At 46.6% G+C, this 25,616-nt stretch overlaps 1 protein-coding gene and 1 pseudogene across 12 annotated transcripts in view; one reads left to right on the top strand and one right to left on the bottom strand.

The window, feature by feature from the left end:
* Positions 1-25,616, top strand: part of NAV2 (neuron navigator 2) — an 854,704-nt gene that overhangs the window by 619,931 nt on the left and 209,157 nt on the right. For all 12 annotated transcript variants that reach the window (XR_012333484.1, XM_073808687.1, XM_073808684.1 and 9 more), the window contains 2 exons: positions 7,458-7,713; positions 19,966-20,132. Coding sequence is in view for 11 of the 12 variants with exons in the window: in XM_073808687.1 (XP_073664788.1) it covers positions 7,458-7,713; positions 19,966-20,132 (423 nt within the window). In the remaining variant the exon portion in view is untranslated. The remainder of the gene's footprint in view (positions 1-7,457; positions 7,714-19,965; positions 20,133-25,616) is intronic.
* Positions 337-1,312, bottom strand: LOC101326628 (26S proteasome non-ATPase regulatory subunit 9 pseudogene; annotated as a pseudogene).

Genomic DNA, 25,616 nt, shown 5'->3' on the forward strand with positions numbered 1-25,616 from the left:
TAGTTTATATCCTATTTAATCCCCCACAGCAACCTTCCGAGATCAGTATTCGTATTACCCCATCTTACAGATGAGGAGACTATGGCCCAAAGAGATTGTTCCATGTGGCAAAAGGGAGGCCCACAGAGTCAGCAGTGATAAAGCTACTCGCGTCTGCTGATTCAAGTCCTGGTATTTTATACTGCTCACTACTATCTACACTTCTAACCACCCCCATAACTACTAGAAAATCATTATAGTGTTTAAAGAAATCATGTATTTTTTTTAACACTGTAAAACTGTTTATTTGGGGGAAAAAAACAACATTTCTAGAAGAATAAAGTCGCATCAGCACCTACCAGAATAACTCCCGCCCACTTGCTCACAGTCCACAGGATTCCCATTCAGGGCCGTGGCCTAATTTGCAAAAGATGCTACACACAGATCAAGTTTTTAACAACGTGTTAATCCCAAGAGATCACACTGGGAGGCCACAGCGTTTCCACCACCTAGAAGTTCAGGCTCCCAGCCTCCTCCAGATCCTTGAGCTTCAGGAAGAGAAGAGGAGGAGGAAATGCCCACGAGACCCAAGTCTGGGGCAAGGGAATATGCTTTCCTGTTTCTGTTCCCCAGGGACAATCATCTTTGCAAAGGAATAATGTTGCAGCCCAGCAGTCCTTTTCCCGCCCAGCGTGTTGGCACGAGTCTAAGCTGGTATTTCTCCCCTCTGCGGTTCGCTGTCGCATTCAGGGCCTTCCCCTCACTGTGCTGGACCACACTGCCAATGTTCTGCAGGGACTTGAAGTTTTGGGTGTTCACAGAGCCAAATTCCACTATCTCGTCATCCACCTTGCAGACCTGCGATGCTGGCAGGGGAGCCGGGGCTGATGCTGTTCGCTATGGCGAAGGCTGAGCAGGGCTGAGGTCCTGGCTCTGGCCCAGGCCGTGGCTCATGGCCTCCCTGCGGGCCTCGGCCAGGTCCCGGGCCTGCTTCTCCTTGTCGCGAGCATGCAGCTGGTGCAGGGCCTCCTCCACCTGCTTCGTCACCGCCTTGTGATCGTTCTGCAAGCAGACGATGTTGTGCCTTGCGGTTCGGACTTGGTACAGGTCCACGTCTGCCCGAGGGTAGCCCTCGCAGTCCACCAGTGGCTCGTTCATCCCAATGCCTTTTTGGCTCTCCAGCACGTCATAATGGGCTTTGATTTGCGCCTCGATCTCCTCCTTGCACCGTATCAGTTCCTGTATGTTGCTGACAGTCACCCCGCTGGCCTCCGGGGAGCCTCCGCTCTGCCTCGTTTCCTTCTCTGACATCGTAAACCTCGGCCCAGGAGCCCGGACTGCCTGCCGGTTTCCCGACCGCGGACACCCGAGAGAAATCATGTAATTTTAATGCTCTTTGTTTTCCTTTTGAAGATGATTGATTGCCCTGAGGCTCCTCCTCTGATTTAAAAAAATCAGCGGTTGGAAAGCCTCATAGGCACATCTCCACCCTTTCCCAGGGACTAAAGCCAGGTTTGGAACCCGGGAGGGTGTGTGCACCTGTCCTTGAAGCATCTCAGCAGCTCAGGCCCTGGCCTGGCCTGCCTGCGAGAGAGCCACAGGGAGCCTTTGTTCCAGGGCACAGACAGCTGATGCCTGCGAGCAGGGGCTGCAGGCCCAGGTGAGCCCCGTGGAGATGCTGCTGGTTTGGGGCTTTTCCTGTCCCCTGCGTGTTCCCCAAGATCGGACCCATCCGCTTGCTCCTGGAGACTTGCCAGAGTCCTGTGAGCTTGGGCCTCAGCCTGCCCGGGGTGCTTTTCCAGATCACTTCAACCCCTCACTCCACCTGTCACAACCATCTGTAAACCTGTTCCTGTGAAGAGGAATGGCCTTTATCTCTGGGAGTTTTGAGAACACCTGGGGTTTGCACTACCTGGCCCTGAGCCCATCCTCCTGTAATGGGGAAGCGGAGGTCTGGAGGTGAAGACATATCCTATTTGTTTAAGCACGCATTTGCCGGGCACATCTACATGCCAGGCACAGTGCTAGGCACCAGCGTACACGGAGAGTCACATTAGTCATACAAAACTAGCTTTAAATTCCAGTTAGTGAGAGAGCTGTGCTGGTGGTATGTACAGGATCCAGTGGTGCCCAAAGAAGGCTACGATCAGCTCTGCCTGGGGCAGGCAGGAGCTTCTCAGAGACGGTGATGTTTCTTCTGGGTTTTACAAGTTGAATAGGCTTTCACCAATCGGAAAAGGAAGGTGAAGGGAAATTTAGATAGACGTTGGGGCATAGGTAATATGGGAACAAAGGACTAGCTTTTTAATCCATCTTCCAGTTTGGAGAAACAGAGGCAGGAAGATGCTTCCAGGTGACTCTAACAGGGTGTATGTGCTTTAGGAGTGAAATCGGTTGCCGACTTGATTAGTTCAGACCTGGGTTTGCTGCCCTGATGGCCAGAGACCTGATGCTGAGCTGTCTCCTCCTTTCATCCTGAGCCAGAAAGCAGGAGCTTTTTCTGGACAGTTAGGGTGAAAGCAGCACGTAGATCGTCTCCATCTCTCTCTACCCACGTCACCTGAGTTTGGCGGTGAGCGGGGCCATTTCTGTCCTTCACCGGCAGGGGGCCCTGTTGGCTCTATTCCCACCCCCTCATCCACCTCCCCTGTGGGCAGAGTCGCTGAAGGGCTTTGCTGGGCAGTACACAGAAGGGCTGCCAGAGTGGGGTGGAAAGTTACATGCTGAATGTGGGTGATGTAGACGGCCCAGCTGGAGGAGCAATGCCACAGAATCCACAATCCCGAATCAGCCCGGTGACCTTACACCGTGGCTTAAGGGGATTGAATAGGAATTCTGAGACTGCGGTCTGAGGCAGCCTTCCCTTTGGCTCCCAATCCCTTTCCTACAAAGCAGGTTTCTTTGTATTAGATTATCCCAACGATTACGCCTTACTAAAGCAGGCCTGAGGTTTCTTTTAAACAATATTGAAAGAGAATAACTCTATTATCCTCCCTTCTTGCCCAACACCCCCCTATAGCATCCATGCAGATTAGCGCCAGCCAGTGGTTACGGAGATCAGTCAGAACCCAAGGGGTTCAGAATCAACGCCGTACTGAATTCTAGTGGAAATTGGACTATGGCCCGTGTAGTTTATTCTTCAGTTTACGTGGGTGCAGCCATAGGAGAGGAAGAAGAACAGGGTTCTCATGCTGGTTTAGATACCAGCCTAGCTCATGTCTCCTGAAACAAGTCATATCTCTCTAGGTCTACAGTTATTTCCTTCTGTACAAATCAGGAGGGTGAGGATAGTTGATCAGAAACAGAATGATGTTCTTTTTCCGAAGCCTCGGGAAATGTCATGAGGGGAACATTTTTGTGGGCTGGTGGATTTTGTTTTTAGACAGCCTGTGGAGCCAGCTTACCAGGCCTCGTGGCACACAGAAAAATGCCATTTGGAAATAGGAAGAGAACACAATTCTAGCTATTTTGGACCACCCATGGCATAAACTGTGTGGCTCGTTCGCAAACAGAGCATTCACCACGCTTGAGTCCTGTGTTCTGAAAAGAAAATTAAACCGTCCAAACGTCCGCCAACTAGTGAATGGATAAAATGTGGTCTATCCATATAATGGGATAATACCCAGCAATATAAAGAAATGAACTAGTGATAACGCTCTCACCTGGATGAACCTTAAAAGCACGATGCCCCGCGGAAGAAGCCAGATGCAAAGGACTGCACATCACATGATTGTCGTTTATGGGGATATGCCCAGGATAGGCAAATCCATAGAAACAGCACATCAGAGGTTGCCTGGGGGATGGGTTTGGGAATTGCCTTTAGATGAGCACTTTTTAGGGTGATGGAAATATTCTAAAACTAGAATTTACTGAACTTACTAAAACTCATCACACACTTGACTTTATGGATATAAACTGTATCTCAGTAGAGCTGGTTTGTTTTAAAAAGATGACCACTGTGTTTTCTGTAAAATGAGATTATCATGGTTGATTTTCTTTTTGACGCCTGTGACTGTGGCCTGGAGGGGATGTGCAAGAAGAAGGGCTTCTTAGTTATCTCGTGGTTGAAGAGCTCCGTGCTGAGTTCTGAGGGGGCTGCAGGCACAGTGACGGTATTTTCTGAACCCAAAAGGGAAATACAGAGTCAGGCCATGTCCTAGGTGCGTTGCCCTTATTTTCTCATTAATCCTCTGTTAATTCTCATAGCATCCCTGTGGGGAAGGTGTGGCACACATATGCCAATTTTAAAGAAGAAAACTGCGGCTCAGAGAGGTTGACTCTTGGAAAAACTTTGAAGTCCATAAATGATGGACTAGAGAGATTCAAACCCAAGGCTTCTGTGGCTCTAACAATCAGTGATCTTTATAATAAAAATGTTTCCTCTTGGGCTTCCCTGGTGGCGCAGTGGTTGAGAGTCCGCCTGCCGATGCAGGGGACACGGGTTCGTGCCCCGGTCCGGGAAGATCCCACATGCCGTGGAGCGGCTGGGCCCGTGAGCCATGGCCGCTGAGCCTGCGCATCCGGAGCCTGTGCTCCGCAATGGGAGAGGCCACAGCAGTGAGAGGTCCGCCTACCTCAAAAAAAAAAAAGCTTTCTCCTAAGAAAAAGTGTATTTATGAGAGCACCGCGCTCTGTCACAAATAAAAAGATGCTTTCAGGAATAGTAGAACAGTTACGAACAATAAATGACTGAACATCCACAGCAGGGAGAGAATATGACAGAGCCAGCTCCATTCATCTGCCCTGGGATGGGCAGGTAGGTTAAGGGGGTCCCAATGTGGATATGCCTGCTTTGTGCAGGGGGCAACCCCTGAGCCCTTGGATATGCTGAATTGCTAGTTCTTCCCTTCTTTGTTTTTCTTGCATGGTTTTTAAAAAAATGTATTCTGGGATATTTGACACATCCCATAATACAAGAATACTTCTAGAAGGAGAATAAAGAATCCTTATATGGCCATGAGCTAACTTAAATAAAACATTATCTGGTGTGCTTTTCAATACACGACCCATGATGGGTATGTAAGTAGCCTGGTTACACCATGTTGGGAGCCTGGGCTTTGAGCTGGAAACCCTCGATTCAGATCCCAGCTCCAGCATTTATTACCTTGGAGAGGTTGCAAACCTTTCTGAGCCTGTTTCCCCTTAAGTAAAAGGGAGATAAAATAGGCCTCATTTTCCCGGTTGTAGGGATTAAATGGGATCGTGTATGTAAAAAGCTTCTCTTGATACATACTAATTAGTAGTAGCTCTATAAAAGGCACTAAAATCTTACATAGATTTCATCTGTCATGATTATAGCTCTGTTTTCACCCTTCAGCGAATTCAATTTTGAGGGGAAATTGTTTTCCCGAGTTCCTTAACAGGTCGTCACCTGCACGCCAGCTCTTGATTCTGTCCTGCCTCCTGTCACTGTCCAGCTAAGGGCCCAGGGGTGTGTCCCTTTACCCTCCATCTGCCCGTGAGGAAAATGCCCATCTTAAAGAAGAACACTGAGGCTCAGAGGTTGAATCTTACAAAAACTCCATCTATAAACTGAATCATCCCAGCCAGCCTCATACTCTGTGACACTGGTGTCCTTGTCAGAACATTTAGAAGCAGAAGCGGAACAGGCCACAGGTGTGTTCTCCTTTGGTTTCCTTAGGATGGAGAAGGAAGCAGAGCTGAAGGGTTAAAGCTGAGCTACGCAAAGAAGCTGGGGGACTTTCCCACATCTGGGGAAACTTTCTGTGCTCCCTGCATTGCACACAGTGGTTTACGAGCATCTTGACTTGTCCAAGTCAGCCCTGGCTTACACCTGTTTTCCTAATGTAATCAAGAACGTCTCCCTCCCACTCTCAAAAATGATGTAATTTGCATGATAAATTATAAGGTCACATGGTAAAAACCATAACTTTTAAGGCATGAAACCGGAGCTGCATGGGAATCTCCTACAGGATTCTGAGGCTGCTGTGGTCATACAGTAACCAAGACCAGTGAAGGACGTGACTGTTTACAGTTGTGCTTTCACATCTCTGCTCTGGTTTGATCTGCAAAGCAACCCTGTGTGATGGGGCAAGCTGTGTCAATATTGTCATTTGAGGCCCAGAGAGATTAAGTGACTTGTCCAGGGTTGCACAGCTAGTAAGTGGTAGAGTACAGACTGCAACTCGTGGCTTTGGTTTTCTGAAAGCTGGGCTCCTGGCACTTTTGTCCCACAATCAGCACATGCTAGCTCCCAAAGCGCAGAGGGTGAAAGTTGGATTTTAGTAGTTTGTATTGTCAGTTTCTTCAGCGGTTGGAAAGAGGAACTCTCCAACAGGAAGTAATTCAGCCTGACCCAATCAGCAGGATCACACCCCAGGGCACACTGACAGGCTTGCAGGGAATCGGGCTTGTTTCTGAAAGAACCCCATTCATGCCTTCTGCCCCTCAACTGGTCCTTGGAGGAAACTCTGGTTCCTTTGTCAGCATCCTCTTGCCCAGCCTGGGGCTAACTTGGAGGTGTGTGTTACCCACACAGGGGAGGGGGGGCTTCCCTTCCTCCAACCCCACTCCCAGTTCAGAAAAAGAAATTCTGCCTAAGGGTGGAAGCAAAGCAGAGGGAGCCCCTAGGTTCCTTCTTCTCTGTCCCCCAAGCTGGGTGGCCCTATTACTTTACCCTCAGGGTCAGTTTAGACCCTGGCCATCAGCATCTGGTGTTAAAAGAACTGCAGAAAAGGAGGGATTGCCCAAGGGGAAACACCCTTGCATCCAGAGTCTCTGCCTGTGAATAAATATTTTATTCCTTCTCTGCAGCACTTAATACATGCCTCGAGGCAAATGCATTTTTTAACATTGGAAAAATTACATCTGGAATAAAAAATTTTCTTAGCCCCACTCTGCACAAATTTCTTTTAATATAGGAGAATTTTTGTGTAAGTTCTTTATAGAAACAACCCCTATCTCCTATTCCCACACCCACCCCAATTTCAAGTTATTTATTCAATGGGCAAGAGAGACACAGAGCCTTCCGAGGGCAGGATGATTGGGCGAAGCAGGGCGAGGATTTTGGAGTGGGTCGGCAGCCACTGGCTCACTCTGGGTGGCTTGAAGTACAGAGTACAGATTGGTCAGGGCCGCGTGGAGACCGGTGAGTTTCCCTCAGTGCTTCTGTCCCTGGACAGCTCACTCTGTGTCCTGAACAAGCACGGTCTTGCTCAGGACTCTGTCTTTTTCGGTTGTGTCCTTCCTGAGAATTTCCCCCTGGCACTCACCAGGCATCCCAGTTGCTGCTTGCCTCGGGTATCCACTCTAATCCCAGTGGGGAGAATCAACTAATTTCTTTGTGGTTTGGCCTGATTTTAATTGACTGGGACACCAATTACGTGTTCAGGAAATCTGTCATATCCTAGAGGAATTAAAACTCGTGCGAGGGCTGAAGCAGCCTCTTGAAAGGGTGCGAGACAGGGCTCCCCAGAAAGGCTTCCTCCTCTAACCAGAACCTCTTCACTGTCTTGCAGAAATCAGGAATGGAAACCTCAAGGCCATTCTAGGCCTCTTCTTCAGCCTCTCCCGGTACAAGCAGCAGCAGCAGCCCCAGAAGCCGCACCTCCCCTCGCCACTGCTGCCCGCCGTGTCCCCGGCGGCCGGGGCCCCCTCCCAGTGCCAGGCTGGCGCTCCTCAGCAACAGGTGCCCGCCGCTCCCCAAGCCCCGTGCCAGCCTCACCAGCCAGCGCCACACCAGCCGTCAAAAGCACAAGCTGAGATGCAGTCCAGGTGGGCTCTCCTCGCCAAATGATACTTCTGCTTTTTTTCAGGGGTCTTCTGCCCCCCTGACCACATTCTAGCCTGTGCCGGACGTGTGTGTCATTTGCGCTTCTTCCGTGCTGAGAACTGCCGGTAGTTAGTGGGGAATTAGCGTGACCTTGAAATGGATGTGCCTGGTGGAGATGTGCACTTTATAGATCAGAATCGCCAGCAGCCAGAGCTAATTAGCTGCTCCTGCCTGAACTCCGGCCTATTACACACACACGTTTGTAGGCAATCAACAGCCTCTAAAATAGACTTCAAATTTCTTTTGCTTGTCTGCCTACAAGCTGGGTGTTCAGTGTTATATGTGCAAGTAATTTCCCTTAGTGGAGGCAAAGGTTCTCCAGCAGATGCCTCTGCTTTGCCAGAAGAGAAATACTGGGAACACAGAAGAAAGATGGCCAGTGGTTTTTAGCAGGGAAAGAGGCATTCCCCCTTCCCTGAGAGGGCCGGCATCCCCTAATGGGGAGCAGTTACCATTAAATGTGACTGACTTTTGTTGACCTTAGAGACCAGGTAGCAGTGTCAGCTGTGGCCCTCTGCTTTTTGGATTAGGACCTAGATTTTGTTTGTTGTTTCCAGAGGGACCCACGCTTGCCAGAGGGACTCGCCATAGAATGATAACGCTAGCAGAACGCTGGGGCAGTTACCATCTACTCTGTTACAGTGTATAGATGCATTCCTAAACAACTCTGCAGAAGATCACCTCGTAAAACATTTGTTTCAATGACAAAAGAAGGAGGGGATTAGGAACTAGAAAGTTTTTGACTCATAGTAAAGTTCTGGAGAAAAGTCCACCATAATTGTTTTTTTAAGCCATAAATCTTTAGCTATCAAACCTAAATGCCACTGATCAAATTGATTGCTTGATTTCATTGAACATATGCTAAAGAGTAATGACTTTTTCTTTCCAGTTCCCCGAATAGGCCATTGTAGTTAGGCAAAGCACAAAGTGGTTCAAACAAAGCAGCTGCCTTATAGAAGGTTGCAGCTTTTTTTCCCCAGGAGAAGCGCTGTTTCCCGATTGTGGTGGTGTTAAAACCAGCACTGATAGATGTGATGTAACTCAGAGCCCCTAATTGATTATCTAATTATATCCAGTTCCCATTATGGAGGTCTGTGGGCTGGTAGGAATGCCTGGACTAGCAATGAGGGATAGACAGCCGGGCAGCCAGCCTCTGCTCCTTTGCCTTGAAGAACCACCTGGGTGGGAGCCATTCTCTGATCGGAGATCCCCGACGGACCTGGATGATTAAATGATCAGGACGTCATTGCCCACACTGCATTTTGCAGAGTGCTTATTCCCTGGATGGTAACACGCAGGGGAAGGGTTCTATGGGGGAAAAATGGGGAAATCCTCTGGGTTAAGTTGTATAACTGTTACTGCAGGGTCTACTCAGATCCTTGAATCGGCCAATATGCATCCATTTATCCAGTTAGTGTTTGAATGCCTTCTATGTGCCCGGCACTGTCCTAGGCACTGGGGGATCAAGGATGAATGAGATAGCCAAGGTGCCTGCTCTCTACTTTCTACTTGAAGAGGGCAGGCAAACAAAAGGGGAAGAGAAATATCCGATGGTGGTAGTACAATAAGATAATGGGATCAGAGGGACCGGGTTGATCATTTAGGTTGGGTTGAGGGGAGGCTTTCTCTGAGGACATGACACCAAAGCGGAAATACGAATGACAGGGAGCTGTCCATGCGGGTGTAGAATAGATCAGGTAGCGGGAGCAGCTGGTGCAAAGGCCCTGGGGTAGGGGTAAGCTTGGCAGCTTGGAGGAGCAGAAAGAAGGCTAGTGTGGCTGGAGTTCAGTGGGTGAAGGGGGTATGAAGTGAAAGGCAACCTATAAGCAAAGAGGGCTGACCGGTGGCCCCTAGAGTTCTGTAGTCCCGTGGCCCTTGAGGTGAGGTCACAGTGATGGCTCTACAGGCTGAAGAGTTGATATTTCATTCTAAAGGTAACAAGCCATTGGAGAGTCGAGCAGGAGAGAGACTTGATTTGATTTACAGTTTTTCTGTTTGTTTGTTTTTTTAGTCACTTTTGTTCCTCTCTGGAGAATAAGACTGTGGGAGGGTCAAGAATAGAAGGAAAGACCCTAGCTAAGAGGCTTCCGTGGTCCTCTAGATGACAGTGGCTTCGATCAAGGTGGTAGAGCAAATATGGAGATGGACCAGTTCAGGATATTTCGGAGGATGAGCCAACAGAACTACAGGTAGATTGACTGTCTAGAGTGAGGGAGAGAGGAATCACAGAGAAAGCCGAGATTTCTGGCTTGAGCGGTTAGGAAAATGGTGGCATTTCTTGAGATAAGGAAGCTGGGGGGTTGGGGTGGGGGGAGGAACACATGTGTACTGGGAATCTTCAGAAGGCGGCGTAGAAAGCATTCTCAAACGGAGCCACAGAACTCTTCTTATTTTATAGAGCATCTCATTGCATAGGGTTCCAAGGAACGTGTGTTGAGGAACACTGGGCTTTTGTCACTGAGCTGTGCTAGCCTGAGGCATCCCTTTCCATAGTAAGCATTTGTCTTCTCAAAAGAACCAGATGTTCCAGTCAGGACACCCATCTCCAAGTAAGAAAAAACATCCTACTATTAATAAACGCTTTACCTGGGGGGACTTCCCTGGCAGTGCAGTGGTTGAGACTGACTCTGCTCTTCTACTGCAGGGGGCAGGGGTTCCATCCCTGGGCGGGAAACTAGGACCCTGCATGCCACGCGAGGTAGCCAGCAATTTTTAAAAATAAAAAATAAATGCTTTACCTAAGGACGAGCCAAACTCACGTAAGCCAGGTTTTTATATCCATTTTTTCCAGAGTAGTTCCTGCCATCATGGCCCCCTGACCCTGCAATGTGGTGACACAAACTGGGCTCTGGAGTTACTGTACGTCCTCATTCATCCCGTATTTGGCCCATATTGGGTTACTTTCGCAGATGATTTGTTTTATCCATTATATACTGATAGTTTCTAATTTTACTTCCAGAGGATGATCTTGTTCTCAAGGTCTAGAGATGTGATACCCCGTGCTCATGCTCTGGCTGTAAATTTAAGAGGAGTAAAATCACTTCCCTGGCTTTGTTTCATTGCATTTCTATCCCCACATGCTGACTTCGATAACCAAAGTCCCAAGGATAATGGTTCAGACCCTTGATCCTTAACGTCAAATGTTGATGCAACCCCCAAATACCAGGTTTGTGTTGATCCTTCATTAGAACTCTGCCACGTACAAACATGCCTAAATACTGTACCTCTCAGGATAGCAAATACTAAAACTGGACCGCTTTCCCGTAGTGTTTGTTAATAAGAGGAGAGTTTGTTAATAAGAAGCTGAACAAGGGAATTTGAGATATTGGCGTGAAGGAATCAGAGCAACGCCTCTGTGATGGCCGCCGAACGGAGACTCCCTTTTACCCTGCAGCTCTTCTTATTCATTTACGTGATGGCCGAGAACTTGCTCCACATTTCACCTCATGAAATTCCTCTCCATCTGTGTCTACCTTACATGTTATCAATATTTAGCTTTCTAGAAACAATCCAAACAATTACTTTTTTTAATTCATTCACTTCTGTCTCTTCCTTCACTTCCTAAGTTTAATGACACTAACATCGTATTTCTCACCTCATATCCTTTTATGAATGTGGCATAAGATGTATGGATGCGAGAAAGATAAATATTTCTGTCTTTCATAAGGCAGTAAATAAGTTTAACCTTTTATTAAGTCCAACCACGATTCTTCATAAATTTATGGTTCAAAGCCCAGAATGTAGCAAGTTCAGAAGACTTGAAATGATCACTGCTTTATACCATGGAGAGCAAAAATTCCCAAGACCAGCAAAACTTGAAAACATCTCCACGTCCACCCTTGTTTAGGGTCAACTTTATGGGCTGTTGAGGACACTCATCAAAAAACCACCCTGGTAGAACAAGCATGTGAAATAGAAACATCTGAATACTTTAGAAAGTTACAAAGTTTACTTGTCCGAGACCCCTGGCTTCAGTGTCATTGTGGAAGAAGGCCTTATAGTGACTGATATCAGAAAAGAGATTTGGAGTTAAGAAAAAAAAAAAAAGAAAACCACAAAAGTTCTTAGATAATCTCGATAGCAATTTCTTCATGTTGGAAATTTATCAAATCAGACCTAGAAGGAAGGCTGCATATTGTAGACAAAGCAGGCAGAGGGAAACCAGGGGCGTTCGCATCATCACAGGACTCCTGTTATTTATTTGTGTGTCTAATGCATCTTCTCTCCCCTCACTCATCTCTTCCACTTTTTTCTTTCCTATCATGCAGTGCATCTTCCAAGGACTCATCACAAAGCAAAATCATCCGCTTCACTCTGGGTCAGAAAAAGATCTCTAGGTTAGACTTTCTCCGTGTCCCGCGAAGCATGGTTTCAACCCAGCCCCTCGTTCCTTTTGTTCTGGCTGCGTTTCCTTTTGGTCCCCCTCCCCATGTCATGTTTGCAGTTTGGGAAAACCAAACATGCTTTGGCTGATGACCCAGTGTTGGAGAGTTGAGAGTGGCCATGGGGTTGTTGAAGGTGTGTGTGTGTGTGTGTGTGTGTGCGTGTGTGTGATCTGTAAGTGAGGTTGAGTTGTACGTATTGTTTCTGCATTTCATTGATTTTTTTTTTTTTGTCTTTGATTGCTTGGACATCAAAGTCCATTCTGATTTAGAGAGGTGAGTTTGTAGGTGGTTTTCCATAGTAGTTTTATGATGAGTTTGGCTCCCTGCTCTGTCCTGGCCCTGATCCCACCTCACCTGCATCTCATTTATGTGTGTTATGCTTTTTGTTATTGGTGCTGTCATTAAAATTACTAATGTGGGATTGGTTTTCTCTTGAGTTTTAAAGACCTGAGGCATGAATCCAGTTGTTCAGAGGAGACAAGGCAATAAGGCAATGTGTCATTTTTATTTCTGGGTGCTCTTGTGTACCATGTGTACCATGGACAGATCACCTCAATTCCCTGAAAATAATAATTAGGGCTGCTCACTAACTAATTCTCTTGACTCACTTTGGCGTCTACCGCATCCTGTCAGGACCTGTTTCAGGGAATGGCAAACGCCAGTTATATCCCTGTATCTACTCTGTTTTAAAGGTATCAACAGTCAACTTTTATTGAATGCATATTATGTGCCAATTTGAATACATTATCTTTTTTAATCTTCACATCGGTATTCTTGTGGTAGGTCATGTTATTATCCCCATTTTACAGATGAGGAAACTAAAATTTAGGAAGTTCTCGGTAAGTTAGCAAAGTCACACAGAAAGTGGAAAGACCAGGATTTGAGCCCAGGTAATCTCACCCCAGAACCCTCACTTTAACCACTATGTTACCTCTCTCCCCACCCCCTCCTCCTCCTTGAATTCTGGTGCTTACGTGGTCGGTGAGGCTGCTTTTTAAAATCTTACATGTTTCAGCCATTCCTCCTGACCTTTGCGTCATGTTGCCCTGTAGCATCCTGACAGAAACAGAGTCTCCTCCTCATTATGGCTGGTATTTCTTTTTCATTGAATTCTCACGTAAAGGTAAAGGGATGCCCAGACGGCATTCCTCTCTGTATTCATGCAACAAATAGGTACAGAACATCTGCTTGCTGCCCCACACTCTTAGGCGCCAGTGGGTGCCTTTTCTAACCAGTTAACTTTTCTAAAAAGTTTACGCATGGGGAGGCCCAACTCAGGATCCGTCTGGCTGCAGGAAGAAGCCACAGGGCAGCTGCTTCTCCGTAGGACAAGTCAGCATGCTACCCAGACTTGGTTCTGGGGGCCCTACATTCATCACTGCATCTCATAGGCATGTGTCTTAGTCTGCTCAGGCTGCTACTACACATCACCATAGACTGAGTGACTTAATGGAGATTTATTTCTCACAGTTCTGGAGGCTGGGAAATCCAAGATAAGGGTGCCAACGTGGTTGTGTTCTGGTGAGAGCCCTCTTCCCGTTTTCCAGATGGCTGTGTTCTTCCTGTGTCCTCACATGGTGGAGAGCAGAGAGAAAGCAAGCTCTCCCGTCTCTGTCTCTTCTTCCAAGGCACTAACCCCATCACAAGGGCTCCACTTTCATGACCTCATTACCTCCCAGAGACCCTGTCTCCAGATACCGTCACACTGGGATGACAACATATGTATTTGGGGAGCAGGGGACACAAACATGAGTCCATAGCACGCTGTTAGAGAGTGACTGCTTTCCCAGCAGCACGAGGCCCAAGTCAGATAGATGGCCTCCCCCCACCACTGCACTGGTAACCTGGGATCCCTTTTTTTTTTCTTTTTTTTGAGTGTCATGCAAAGTCCATACACAGGAAAGGAAGGGGGTGGGGAGCTTGGAGGAAACCTGAAATCTAGTGTTTGTTCCCCCGATGTGCTTACTTCTGGAAGAGAGAGAAAACAGGAACTAGCTGGGAAAGAATCTAATTGGAAGCACATGCCCATCCCGTGAATGATCTATTATTATCAGTCCCAAACGATGGAAGGCGGTGGAGTGGGGTTGGGGGGGAAGAGAGGAAGAACTGAAGAATGAGGGCGTGTCTGCCCTGCCCTGAAGGCGTGCTGGGCACAGGGCTTCCAAGTTGACCGAAGCCAAGGTCTGGCTTTCCATCAGGGTCCTATCCCTCATCTAGAGTTTCTCTTGGATGCATTTTGTTTCTGACGAGCCTGACAAAGGGATGGTCTTCATTTTATTATTCGTCTAACACTCCTTGCCTTCTGCTCCGCCCACTTCCCCGCCCCTAGACTTGAGCACAACCTTGATAAACATTTTAGCTGATCAGGCACCACCAGGGATAGTAGTAAAGTCTGGTTGCCAAAAGAAACAGGGTCAACTTGTTGACCTACCTACCCCTCTGGCTGAGTAGGATACCTCTCCCAGAGCTTTGGAAATAGGTCTCTTGTTCAGGTGCAAACATTGATTGAACACCGACCAGAGCCAAACTCCTAGATAGGCACCAAGGATGTTGAGCAGGTGGGAAGCCTCATCTTGAATCTACGGGGAAGGGGCTCATGGAGGGAACTGGTACAGGGATGAAGGATTTCCATGAATTTCCACCTTTGACCACTGTGTTGCCTCTTGGCGTCCCTGGTGAGCCTCAGGTATTTAGGCTTATTCTACCTGTGGGAGGCATTGAAGCATGGTAACGAAGAGTGCAGCTTTGCAGTCGAACCTAACAAACACCTTTTTCACCACTTACTGTGTTATCTGGGCCAATGATTTAATCTCCATGAGCCTGTGTTTCCTTATTGGTAAAATGGGGTAGTCCTGCCCCACATAGTCACAGTGCTATGTGGACTAAATAAAGTCATTTCCAGCCCTTTGCAGCCTGGCATGTAATCCGTGCACCATAACTAGCTGATAGGGCGATGTTGGTGGTTTGGGTTGATCTGGACCAGCTCTAGCGAGTCTCACAGAGTCGATCTCTGTAAGACCATCTTGTGGAGAAGAATCAGTGTGGCTAGTAGTTCAGCCGTCTCTGCCCAGCTGCTGAAAAGCAGATGCCGTGGAGATGAGAGGTTTAGCATTTAATCATCTTGTCTAGCAAAAGCATCTCCAATTATGACCTCCACCCCCCCCCACCCCCAAGGTCCTGAGCATGTGCACACAAGCTGCCATCTTTCCTGGGAGGGCCATCTTCTGCTCCCAGCCTTTGAAGTGGTTTGGGGGAGAAGAACGGCTTTCTTCCCGTCAGCACGTACAACGCGTGGAGCCGGGATGCACGCACAGGTTATGTGCCAGGAACAACAGTCTTACCATCCTGCCTGCTCGGCTGTGCACATGTTGGAGAAATTGACCATAGCTCCCATAGCAGCAGGATTTTCCTTCTGCCTCTTTGTTACACCTCTTCCCTTAAACTTCATTTTTTAAAAAAGCAATGCGTGTGTGTTTCAGAACACATCTGTGTCCTCTCATTTTGTAACTGTTGTTTGGACGTGGGATGATCATGGGAAGTAGAGTCCTTCTTGCAAAGGAGCCATTGAAACCTTCTGGCACTGTGGATGATGTAGGGTGTGGATGATTTGAGGTTGACTTGCTGCACTCTCCTCTCTCTGCTTTTTCTTGATGAGGCAGGCATCGCTGGGCAGCAGCTGTTGTGGTATCTGCAGCTGTTCCACATGAGCAAGACCCAGCTCTGCAGAAGAATGATGCTAATAGACAGCAGCTACTTGCAGGCTGGGGCTTGAGAGAAGTTCTCCTGATGCACAAGGATGTTAATAATAATGAACTTCAGAATGTTAGCCAGGGGCCTGTGTGACTGTGAACTGGAAGCTACTCTGCTTTTCAACTCTAGCTCTGTTCTCAGCTTCCCTAATGAATGCCTCCTTGCTGGAGGATAGGACCAAGTCCAAGGTTCATAGTGTGACACTGAGGGCTGCCCCCGCCTGGTTTTCCAGCCTCATTTCCTCCCACGCTGTCCCCCAAGCCCCAGCACACACTGGCCCTTTCTTTCTTCAGTGCTTTTTTTTTTTTTTTACAAGCTTCCCTCTGCATGACACCTCTGCCCCCTCCCTTCTTGCCCTCTACTCACATTCTCATTCCACATGCCACATCTTGCTCTGGGGTTGCTTTTATTTGGAACCTTCCCTGACCATTCCAACTTCCGAGGTCATTATTTCTCTTCTTTGAATTACTTCTGACCTTTCATATTCTTTTATCAATGTGTATGTAATTGAGATGTCAGCTAGGGTCAATCCACCCCTTAAGATCTAGATAAGATTGAACTAGAACCCTGTGATAATCTTTTTGGGCCACCATGATAAAACACCACAGGCTGGGTGACTTACAAGCAACACTCATGAGGGCTCTATCTAATGACCTAATCACTTCCCAAAGGCCCCACCTCCTAATACCATCACATTGGGCATTACAATCTCAACATATGAATTGGGGTAAGGAAGGACTCAGAAATACAGACATAGCACATCCCTGCTTCAGTTTGTGAAGTCCAGTGCCCTCACCTGGATTGCTCAGGTATCTTAGGATCTCGTGGTCACCTTTGGCTCTGAAGTCCTGTATTCACAATTCAGTCTGAATTAATTCAGTTTGTGGATTGACTCATCATCCCAAGGGATGTTTTGGTTCCCTCCTGGGTGGATCCAAACGAAGCTTTTTTACCTTACTTCCCATCCATCACACATTCATTCATGGCCTTTGTTTGTGAGGCAGACTGCTGAAAATTTCAGAGGGATGTGGGAGGCTTGCTTTGGAGCAAGCAACTGTCCCACCCCATCCACAACAGAACCCGAGTTTTGAAGCACAGTGTTCACATGGCTTCCTTCTGACACTTGGAAGAAGTTACTTGGTCTCCATCCAGTTTTCCCATTTGGGCAAGTTAAGGGAGCTGTCCTCACTAGGGTGTAATGGTGATGAGGTAGAGGGTGACATGAGCTGGCTTGAGCTTTATGGTGGCTTTTGATGGCTCGGCATGTGCCAACCATCCCTTATTGTCACGTCAGCCGCCCTCAAGGCCTTCGAGACCTCTTCCGTGTCTCAGAAAACTTGGTACAACCTGTAGCCATTTGAAGGATGGGTCACTCCCATCAGAGTAGCACCTCTAGGTTCTGACTCAAGGAAGAGGATCTGATGGTGACCACCCCTAGGAAACCAGAGCCGTCTCAGTTAATCCAAGACTGGGGAATGTTTCAGTCTGGGCCCCACAGATGGCTCAGAGGTACCCCAAGTGTAAGGTCTTCGTCACAGATGCTTGGATGAAGCAGTTTCTTCATCACAGATTCTTGGATGAAGCAGTTTCTCTCCTCGAATGTTCCTTAGGGAGATGATGAATCCTGTCTGCCAAAACCTGTCTTGCCTCTTTGGAAACGTTGATCTCCAACTCTTGTGTGTTGATTTTTGTCCAGCTCTCTATTGCTGCTTTAACCTAGATCTGCCTGATTCCTTCCTTATTTGTCTGGTTCTTTTTTCTACCATAGCATGTTTTCTTTATGACAATGTCCAATTCCTTTATGAATCTGTGCTCAGCAGAGAGGATGTTAACGGGAACCAGCATGCATTGAGTACTTACATCAGGCTGGACCTTAAGTCCCATTCCAAGTTCACAGCTATCTGATTGGGTACTTTACTGTTATTCCAAAGTGACATATATGGAACGTGAATCTCAGATCATAAGACTGGCCCAATGTCATGTCCACATTTGTATGGAAAAAGCTATTTTACCCATTGTACCACACTGCCTCACAGAGGACCAAATTGCCTACCTCATTCAAGGTTGTGGCCATCCCATCCAATACTTTGATTTCTTGCCTCTATAAAGGCCCTGTGCTGCTCTGAAAAATCTGTGGTCCAGCCCCAGGTGAGGGCAGTGGGGCCTCTCGAGCATCTTTTCCCTCCTCGTTGCTTTTTGCTTCCCTGTTCTTTGCCACGGGAGTAGAATACTGTCACCTGTGTTACCCTGCACCACTTAAAACTGTTGCTGTGACATCATCTTGGAACATGTCCATAATCCTTTTTCAGGCCTATCTGTGGGTGTACAGACTCCTGCAGAGTCCAGCCCTGAGGAGCCCCACGCCTGCACCTGCAGCAGCTCTGCCATTGGCTGGGAGTCCTCGGGTAACACTGTCCGTCTTGGAGGGCGTGCAGGGTGCTGTTTGCATTGGAAGCAGAACCGAGAGGTGCCAAGATTGCTGGACCTCCTTGATCAGTTGATCTGGCCGCCTCTGGTCCGCAAACACAGGCACTGGCACTGCTGGTTTTGCACCCCACTCTGTGCCTGTCTTCGTGGGGTGAATATCTTCACTAAACAAGATGGGGTAAATTAACAGAGGGGCAAATCCTCCTAATGCAGTGGGAAGTGAGGCCTTCCCTCTGCCACTTTTGGGGGGAAGAACTCACCCGCTTCCTTCTCTCCTAGCTCCCAGTTAAGGAACTGGGCCAGCTTCTTCTTAACTGTATAAATCTTACAGTCCTCTCACACCAGCTCATGTTCTCTGTGTACTCTGCAGCCATTTTTTCTCGCTCAGGCAACAAGAAAAAGTTTGAAGCGTTTGCCTGTTTCTATCGAAAATGCTTCCAGACTGCAGACTTCTTCGGTGCTTAGAGATTTGTGTGGAAAGAGAAGGCTGAAAGCTTTATGAGTTGAAAATTCAGACTTATCGCTAGATCTAATGCTGGTCAGCTGAGGTTCCAGTGGCTTTTCAACACTGCTAAGTGGGTTTTAGCTGAAAGATATAACTAAATATTTCATCATTTATTCATCTTTCAACTTTAATGATTGCAAAGAGTCTGCTTAGTAATCCCTGAACCAAAATTCTGATTTGCGGAGTCATAGCCTTAACTCTTCGGGGAATGGGCCATAATATCTTTAGACACATTACCTAAGACTAGTCTGCTGACTTTACTTCCCAAACCACCCAAAAATGAAGTGTTTTATTTAAAGGGAAAGTGTGTGTTTGTCTTTAGGCTAACAGATTCCTGCTCATTTTACAGAAAGAATGTATGATTTTATCCATCGACTGTGCAGAGAAGCTGAGCTTCAGACTCAGAGTAATGTCTATGGAGACAGGTTGTCAGATGTTGAAGGAAAATGTATGTCTGAACAAATGTTTCCATCCAGTCCATAATTTTTCATTGCAGATGAGTTGGGTTCTGAGGTAGCAGTTTCCTTTCTGACCATCATAAATTATATCTTTTTCTTGATACTTACATCCCTAGATCATGGCAAAAACCATTTTCAGTGTCTGTCAAAAGAGATGCACACGCAAGTTTAACAGTTTAGAGTCTTAACAGACCTTTATGTTCTACCCTAGATAGAATTAGAGATGACATGGTTTGGCCCTATTGAAAAGCAAAATTACTCATCCAAGAGAAAAAGTAAGACGAGCTTTGTATTTTTTTTTGGCCACGCTGTGTGGCTTGTGGGATCTCAGTTCTCTGACCAGGGATTGAACCTGGGCCACAGCAGTGAAAGCCCAGGATCCTAACCACTATTACACCAGGGAACTCCCGAGCTTTGTATTTCTAATCAGCAGACATATTCATATATTTCTCTCTGTGTTCAAAGGAAAACTACTCACACCTGGCTTTTGGACTTCACTGGGGTCATTACTAGCCTAGATGTTTGTGGTGGTTCCAGTAAGTCCTTGGACTGGCAAACCGCCACCGACCCGATGCCTTGAATGGTTTCTTTTGCCTCCTGCATGGCTGCAGTACCTTCTGAGGTACTGCTGTTTTCCTGAGACTGAAGCCTGTTGCTTTTGCCTTTTAGACTTCCAGGTCCTACCGCGAGGGTATCCGCTGCAGGCAGCGAGGCCAAAACACGCGGAGGGTCAGCCCCTGCTAACAACCGACGGAGCCAGAGCTTTAACAACTATGACAAGTCCAAACCGGTCACCTCCCCACTCCCACCCCCACCAGCAAGCAGCCATGAGAAAGGTAAGCCACCTTCTTGGGGGTCCTTTCTGGCATCTTCCTTTATAGAAGATCCAGTTCTATTGGGTGAGTGTGGGGTGGCAAACGGTGATGGGAACGGGTCACAAGGACATGCTTGGCTGGCGGGAACTTTGTTGGAAGAGGTATTAATAAGGTGGGGAAAATATTACATATTCATAGTTGCCAGCAGGAACAGCTGTGTTTGTCTGGGTGGAGCCCAGAAGACACATAGAAGCAATGTAGCATTTGCAATTTGAAAACATTCATAGAATATTCTCTATACAGGAGGTGGTTTTCTAGAAATGCAAGCTGCTTGGGGCATGCATTTTGTGAGCCGATAAGGTTTTTACCCATCAGAAGTGATGTGAGGGAAGTTAGGAACAAGGAGGGTTTTCACCCTTTGAAAAAGTCCGAAATGTGGGTTGGCTAAATGAATATCTTGGCTACACATAAAGAGTAGGCAGCATTCCTCTTGGTATTCTGATAATGTAGCTCTTGCCAAAAAAGGATATGATTTTTTTTACTATGCATAGTACTGAGCTTTTAGGTTGGGGAGGAAATGTAAGTAGCCCTGTGGGGACTCTTGCACAGAAGGTAGTAAAACAAACCTTTGCTTGCTGCAGTCTGTATCTCATGACACATTGGAGAAATAGGGAAATTGAAACCGCTCAGAAGATTCTTCAATAAGAGACAGAGCCCTCCCTTTTTCCTCCCACGCAAAGTGGTCTAGACTTCTTAGGGGGGCATGCCCAGGTCCCTTGGAAGCATTTCCTGCCTGGTAGTGTGGAAGCTTCCTAGGGCTTGTCCTGGGTGTGCCCCCTCCTCCCCTGGGACCCAGGAGACACCCCCGCCCGCCCCCCGCACAGTGCTCCAGGGGACTGGGCAGCTGTCCCACCATGCGGGAGATCAGAACCTCCCTGCCCGCACCCCTCCATGCCAGGATAACTTAATCCAATGGAACTGGGCTTCCCCCCACACCCACTCCCACCTGGAACACTGGAGGAAATATGAAGGAAATCTGTGTAAGGCTGACATATATACGGCAGAAGTTTTCTCTGACAAGGCATGGGGAACTCTGCACCTAGCACTAAAGCTATAACCAGAATGTCTCAACCAATCATGACTGTGACCCAGCCTTTGGCTTCCGCCTTGAGCAGACCATTTTTCTTCTTCTTTTTTTTTCCACCTCCCTTCCCCTCTCCTCCTTTCCTTTTCTTTACCATACCCGTGTATTCTTGTTAAAAGTGTGCTTAAATTACAAAAATAATGAATGCTTGTAAAATGGTGTAAGTTTCTGTCAAATAAAAGTTCTCCTCTGTATGCTCCCTGAAGCATACCACTATAAACCATTCTATGCATATCCTTCCAGATACGTTTATGTATATATACATAATATAGAAAAGAGCTAAATTTTGTTGAGTACCTACTGTGTGCCTCATTGAATTCCCCCAAAGTGTGTTGTTATCCCCATTTACAAAGGATGAAACTAAGGTTAAGAGAGGTTAAGTAGTTGCCGAGGTCACACCAGAAACGGTGAGAAATGGAGTTGGAACTGAACCGAGGCACTTGGGTTCCAGAACCACAATTAATACTGTGCTTTTCCTGGAAGTAGAAAAGAAATGCTTGAAACCCTGCCACTGAGAGCTGGTTAGAGGTGTGCAGGTTGAGGGAGAAGGGAGAGAGGAGAAGGTGTTTGGGAAGCCTGCCCTTGTCCCATAGTCCTTTGGGGAAGATAGACATAAAACAGTCTGAAGGACGGGTATGAGGCCAATGTCCAAAAAATTGAGAAAATAAAAGGTTCCCTGTGGAGGGAACATATGTGGGAGGGTGCAGGGTTGGTGGCTGGACCTGTGTCCCAGAGCCCACACAGACATAGGGCCACTCAGGCAGCCCAGCCAGGGGCTCCCCACTGGCACTGGGGCAGCCACCAGTCTGCCTCTGTCCTGGGCAGGGGTTGCCACTTGTGCCTTAAGCAGACAGCCGGGAGGCCTCCTGAAGGACGGTGGCTGTGAATGCTAATAGAGGCATTGTCCCAGGGAGAAACTCCGGTGTCAGAAGGAAAGGAAATCGTACTTACTTGTTGAGCACGTAACATGTGCTAGGGACTTTGATTTTCACTATGTTATACTTGATCTTCAGAAGCATTCCATGAGGTAAATATTACCCCAGTTTTACAGGTAAAGAAGATGAGGCTAAATGAGATTTAGTAACTTGCCCTCCCTGTTAATTGAGTGCCAGAATTCATATCCAGGTCTGACTCCCAGCTTTGAACTCTGGTTCTGTCCTGTCCCCTGGGATGTCTGTGAGGAGTGTCAAGTGAGGGGACGTGCGTGAGAATGTTGTGTGAGCTATGATGCGCTCAAAATCCTGCAAGGATTTACAGTGATAAAAATTACTGATGGAGGTTCAGGTGCGTGGGAGGTGTGTTTATTATCCCTCTCCTATCCTGGGGAGCTGAGGTAAAGCAAGGTTGGGGCAGACCTAGATTTTATTTATTTATTTATTTAGGCAGAGCCACGTGGCTTGTGGGATCTTAGCTGCCCGACCAGGGATCGAACCTGGGCCCTGGCAGTGAAAGCGCTGGGTCCTAACCACGGGACCGCCAGGGAATTCCCAGGCCTCAGTATTTTTTACTAATACTTTTCCACCATCCTGAAGTAACGGGGTCATGTGATTTTGCCTTCAGAGACTCGTTATTTCCTCCTCCTTTCTTCATGTTCCCTGTGTACTCCCTTGAGTCTGACCTTGGTTGCAGACTGAGGTAGGCGGCTTGCATGCAAAATATAGTTTGTGGGGACGGAACAGAAATAACTCAGCCACCTGGCCATGTAAAAGACACAACAGGTACTTGGGTGCATAAGATATCATCCTTTACCTGGAGAAATCTTGGAGAGAGAAACTCTTTGAGCAGCTGAGTTGCAGTTCAGTGTGGTTGGTGCTATAGTTGAGGTGTGGACCGCTTTCCCATGAGGTCAAGTCCGTGATAGAATCTCATTACCTGTCCTCCCCTGAAGCTTTCTTGTGAGTCAGTCAGACCCGGACTGCACTGTGCTCTGGCGTTTCATTCTCAGGTGAACCAGTTCATAGGCTTTTCTATGTGATCCATTGACCCGAGAATCCCGGTCCTAGGAATTGATCTAATCACATCACTAAGTTCAATGAGAAATCCATCATTCTGTCAATAAATGACAAAAGTATTTCAACACCTAGTCCCGGTTTTTAAAAAGGATAAAGAGGAATAAAAGGAGATTGTAACAGGCAACTTTTCAAAAACCCCAGAGCACTTTGTACTTTGTGGGGAAACACTAAAGCATTCCTCTTAAAATCACACCCAAAGAAACAAGTCCCCTTTTGTCATCATCACTGAATTTAGTTCTGATGATACTGGGCAATCAACTGAGATGTAAAGCAGAAGAAAACTAACAGGTAGTAACTAGAAAAAAACCTAGGACTCACAGTTCATTACATTGTTCCATAAAGTGACCAAGTGCATAGTTGATACACAAAACCCAGAAAGAAATGTTCTGTACAGCAACACGACCTGTTAGTTTTCCTAAAAGTTCAGATTTCAGATGCTGTAGGTTTGGAGGAAAGTCTGCAGAGCCTTAGCCTTTAGGAAAACCTGCTAGTTATTTGTTGTATCATTATCACTGCCATGGTTTAGGCCTGCGTTTGGATTCGCACTCCTGCAGGCAACAACCATACAGGGCCCTGCCCGGCCTGCAGGATGTGTCAGCAGGATCGGCTGCGAAACATCTGTTAAGGAATGGCCAGGACGCGCGGCGGCCCTTCACTTCCTCTGTTGGCTCCGAGTGGCTCTAGGGCTCCAGGCCAGAATCACAGATTTTCAGGGGAGAGGAAATAGCTGTTCTTTCTCAACATTTGTGACATGATCTGTTTTCTCTTCCTTCCATTCCCTCACTTACATCCTCTGAACAGGTTAACACTGCCAGCAATCTAATACAGGTCTAAAGTATTTAGTGCGTCATACAAATTTGGAATGTTTACTAGCATTGCTAGACTGAATTCTGTGCATACGGAGGATGTTCTTTTCTGAATAATAAGGTTTTCTTCATTTTGTAGAAAGCATATCTTTACTATATTTTCAATACGAAAATAATTATATTAAAGTATTCGAACAACACAAATTTATTAAAAGAAAAAGAACCCTATATAATCCCACCTCTCAGACAAAGCCAGTGTTAGCCGCTTAGTGTATATTCTTCTATATTATTTTCAGGCATATACTATCACATTTTTTGTTTGTTTAAAGTTATTTTAATAGTTCCTTTTTTTTAAATCAAAGTATAGTTGATTTATATACTATAACATTTTGATAAATTTTTCCTAATGTTCACTCTTTGGCAGGAGCTATTTGAAGTGCTTTATTAGTAATATTTAATTTTTACAGGAGCCTTGTACATATACACCCAGTCTCACACACACATACGTATATGACATTTTAAGTTATAAATAAAATCAACAAATCATGGACAGCCCTTTTTATAGGTCATTCTCTCTTCATAAAATAGTTGCATAGTACTTCATAGTATGAATTTACCTTAATATTTTTAATCACTTTCATTTAGGTTGCTTCTAATTTTTTGATATTATAAATAGTACTGAGATGAACATCCTTGTAGGTCTTTTTTGCATGTATACAGCCATTTCGGTGGAATTACTGCATTGAAGAATGTATGCACATTTTACAGTTGTTTTAACAGTGCCAAATTTTGCTCCCCAAAGGTTATCCCTGCTTATAATTCCCAGCAACAATGTGTGAGAAGTCTAGTTTCTCTCCACACTTGACACTTTTATTTTCACTCTCTTGGGCAAAAAATACCTTGCCTTAGAAATGAAGCAAATTGTTTTAAGAAGCTGAAATAACAAGATCATTTGCTAAAAACTGACTGTTTTTATTGACACTTTGCTGAGAGTCGCAACTAGCGAGTGTGGCATAGTACAAAAGCACTTGGGTTTGAGATCAAGCTCACTACCACCTGGCATGACCTCCTTCAAGACGCTTCTCCGGGCCTCAGTTTCCCCTTCTGTAAAGTGAGTCTAAAGTCCTCTGGCACTAAGCCACGGCGAAGTTTTCACTGGCTGTTTGGCCTTGCCTAATGTGAGCCCCATCAGCGCTTTCTGGTGGGTTCCTTCCTCGGGTGTTCATTCTCTGGGTCACTTTCTTCCTCTCTGTTCACTCCTACCTGTCGTGGCAGAAGAGGAGAGCCAGACATGGCTAGAAACGGGGTTTTACAGCCTTCAGCATGATGTCATGTCTGAGTAACATTGATTTAGAATCTCTATAAACTTGTCACTTAGTGGTTGGCAAAGCAAGTTCTTTATCAGACTTAATGGTTGGGAGAGGGACGCACGAAGAAGTTGCCCATGTTCTGCCGTTAATCAAGATGCTGACCTAAAATTAGGTCTGCTGTTAATCAAGATGCTGACCTAAAGTTTAGACTAGATGGAATTGATTCAGTGGTC

Source organism: Tursiops truncatus, chromosome 8 (assembly GCF_011762595.2).
Source record: "Tursiops truncatus isolate mTurTru1 chromosome 8, mTurTru1.mat.Y, whole genome shotgun sequence".
Classification (NCBI taxonomy): domain Eukaryota; kingdom Metazoa; phylum Chordata; class Mammalia; order Artiodactyla; family Delphinidae; genus Tursiops; species Tursiops truncatus.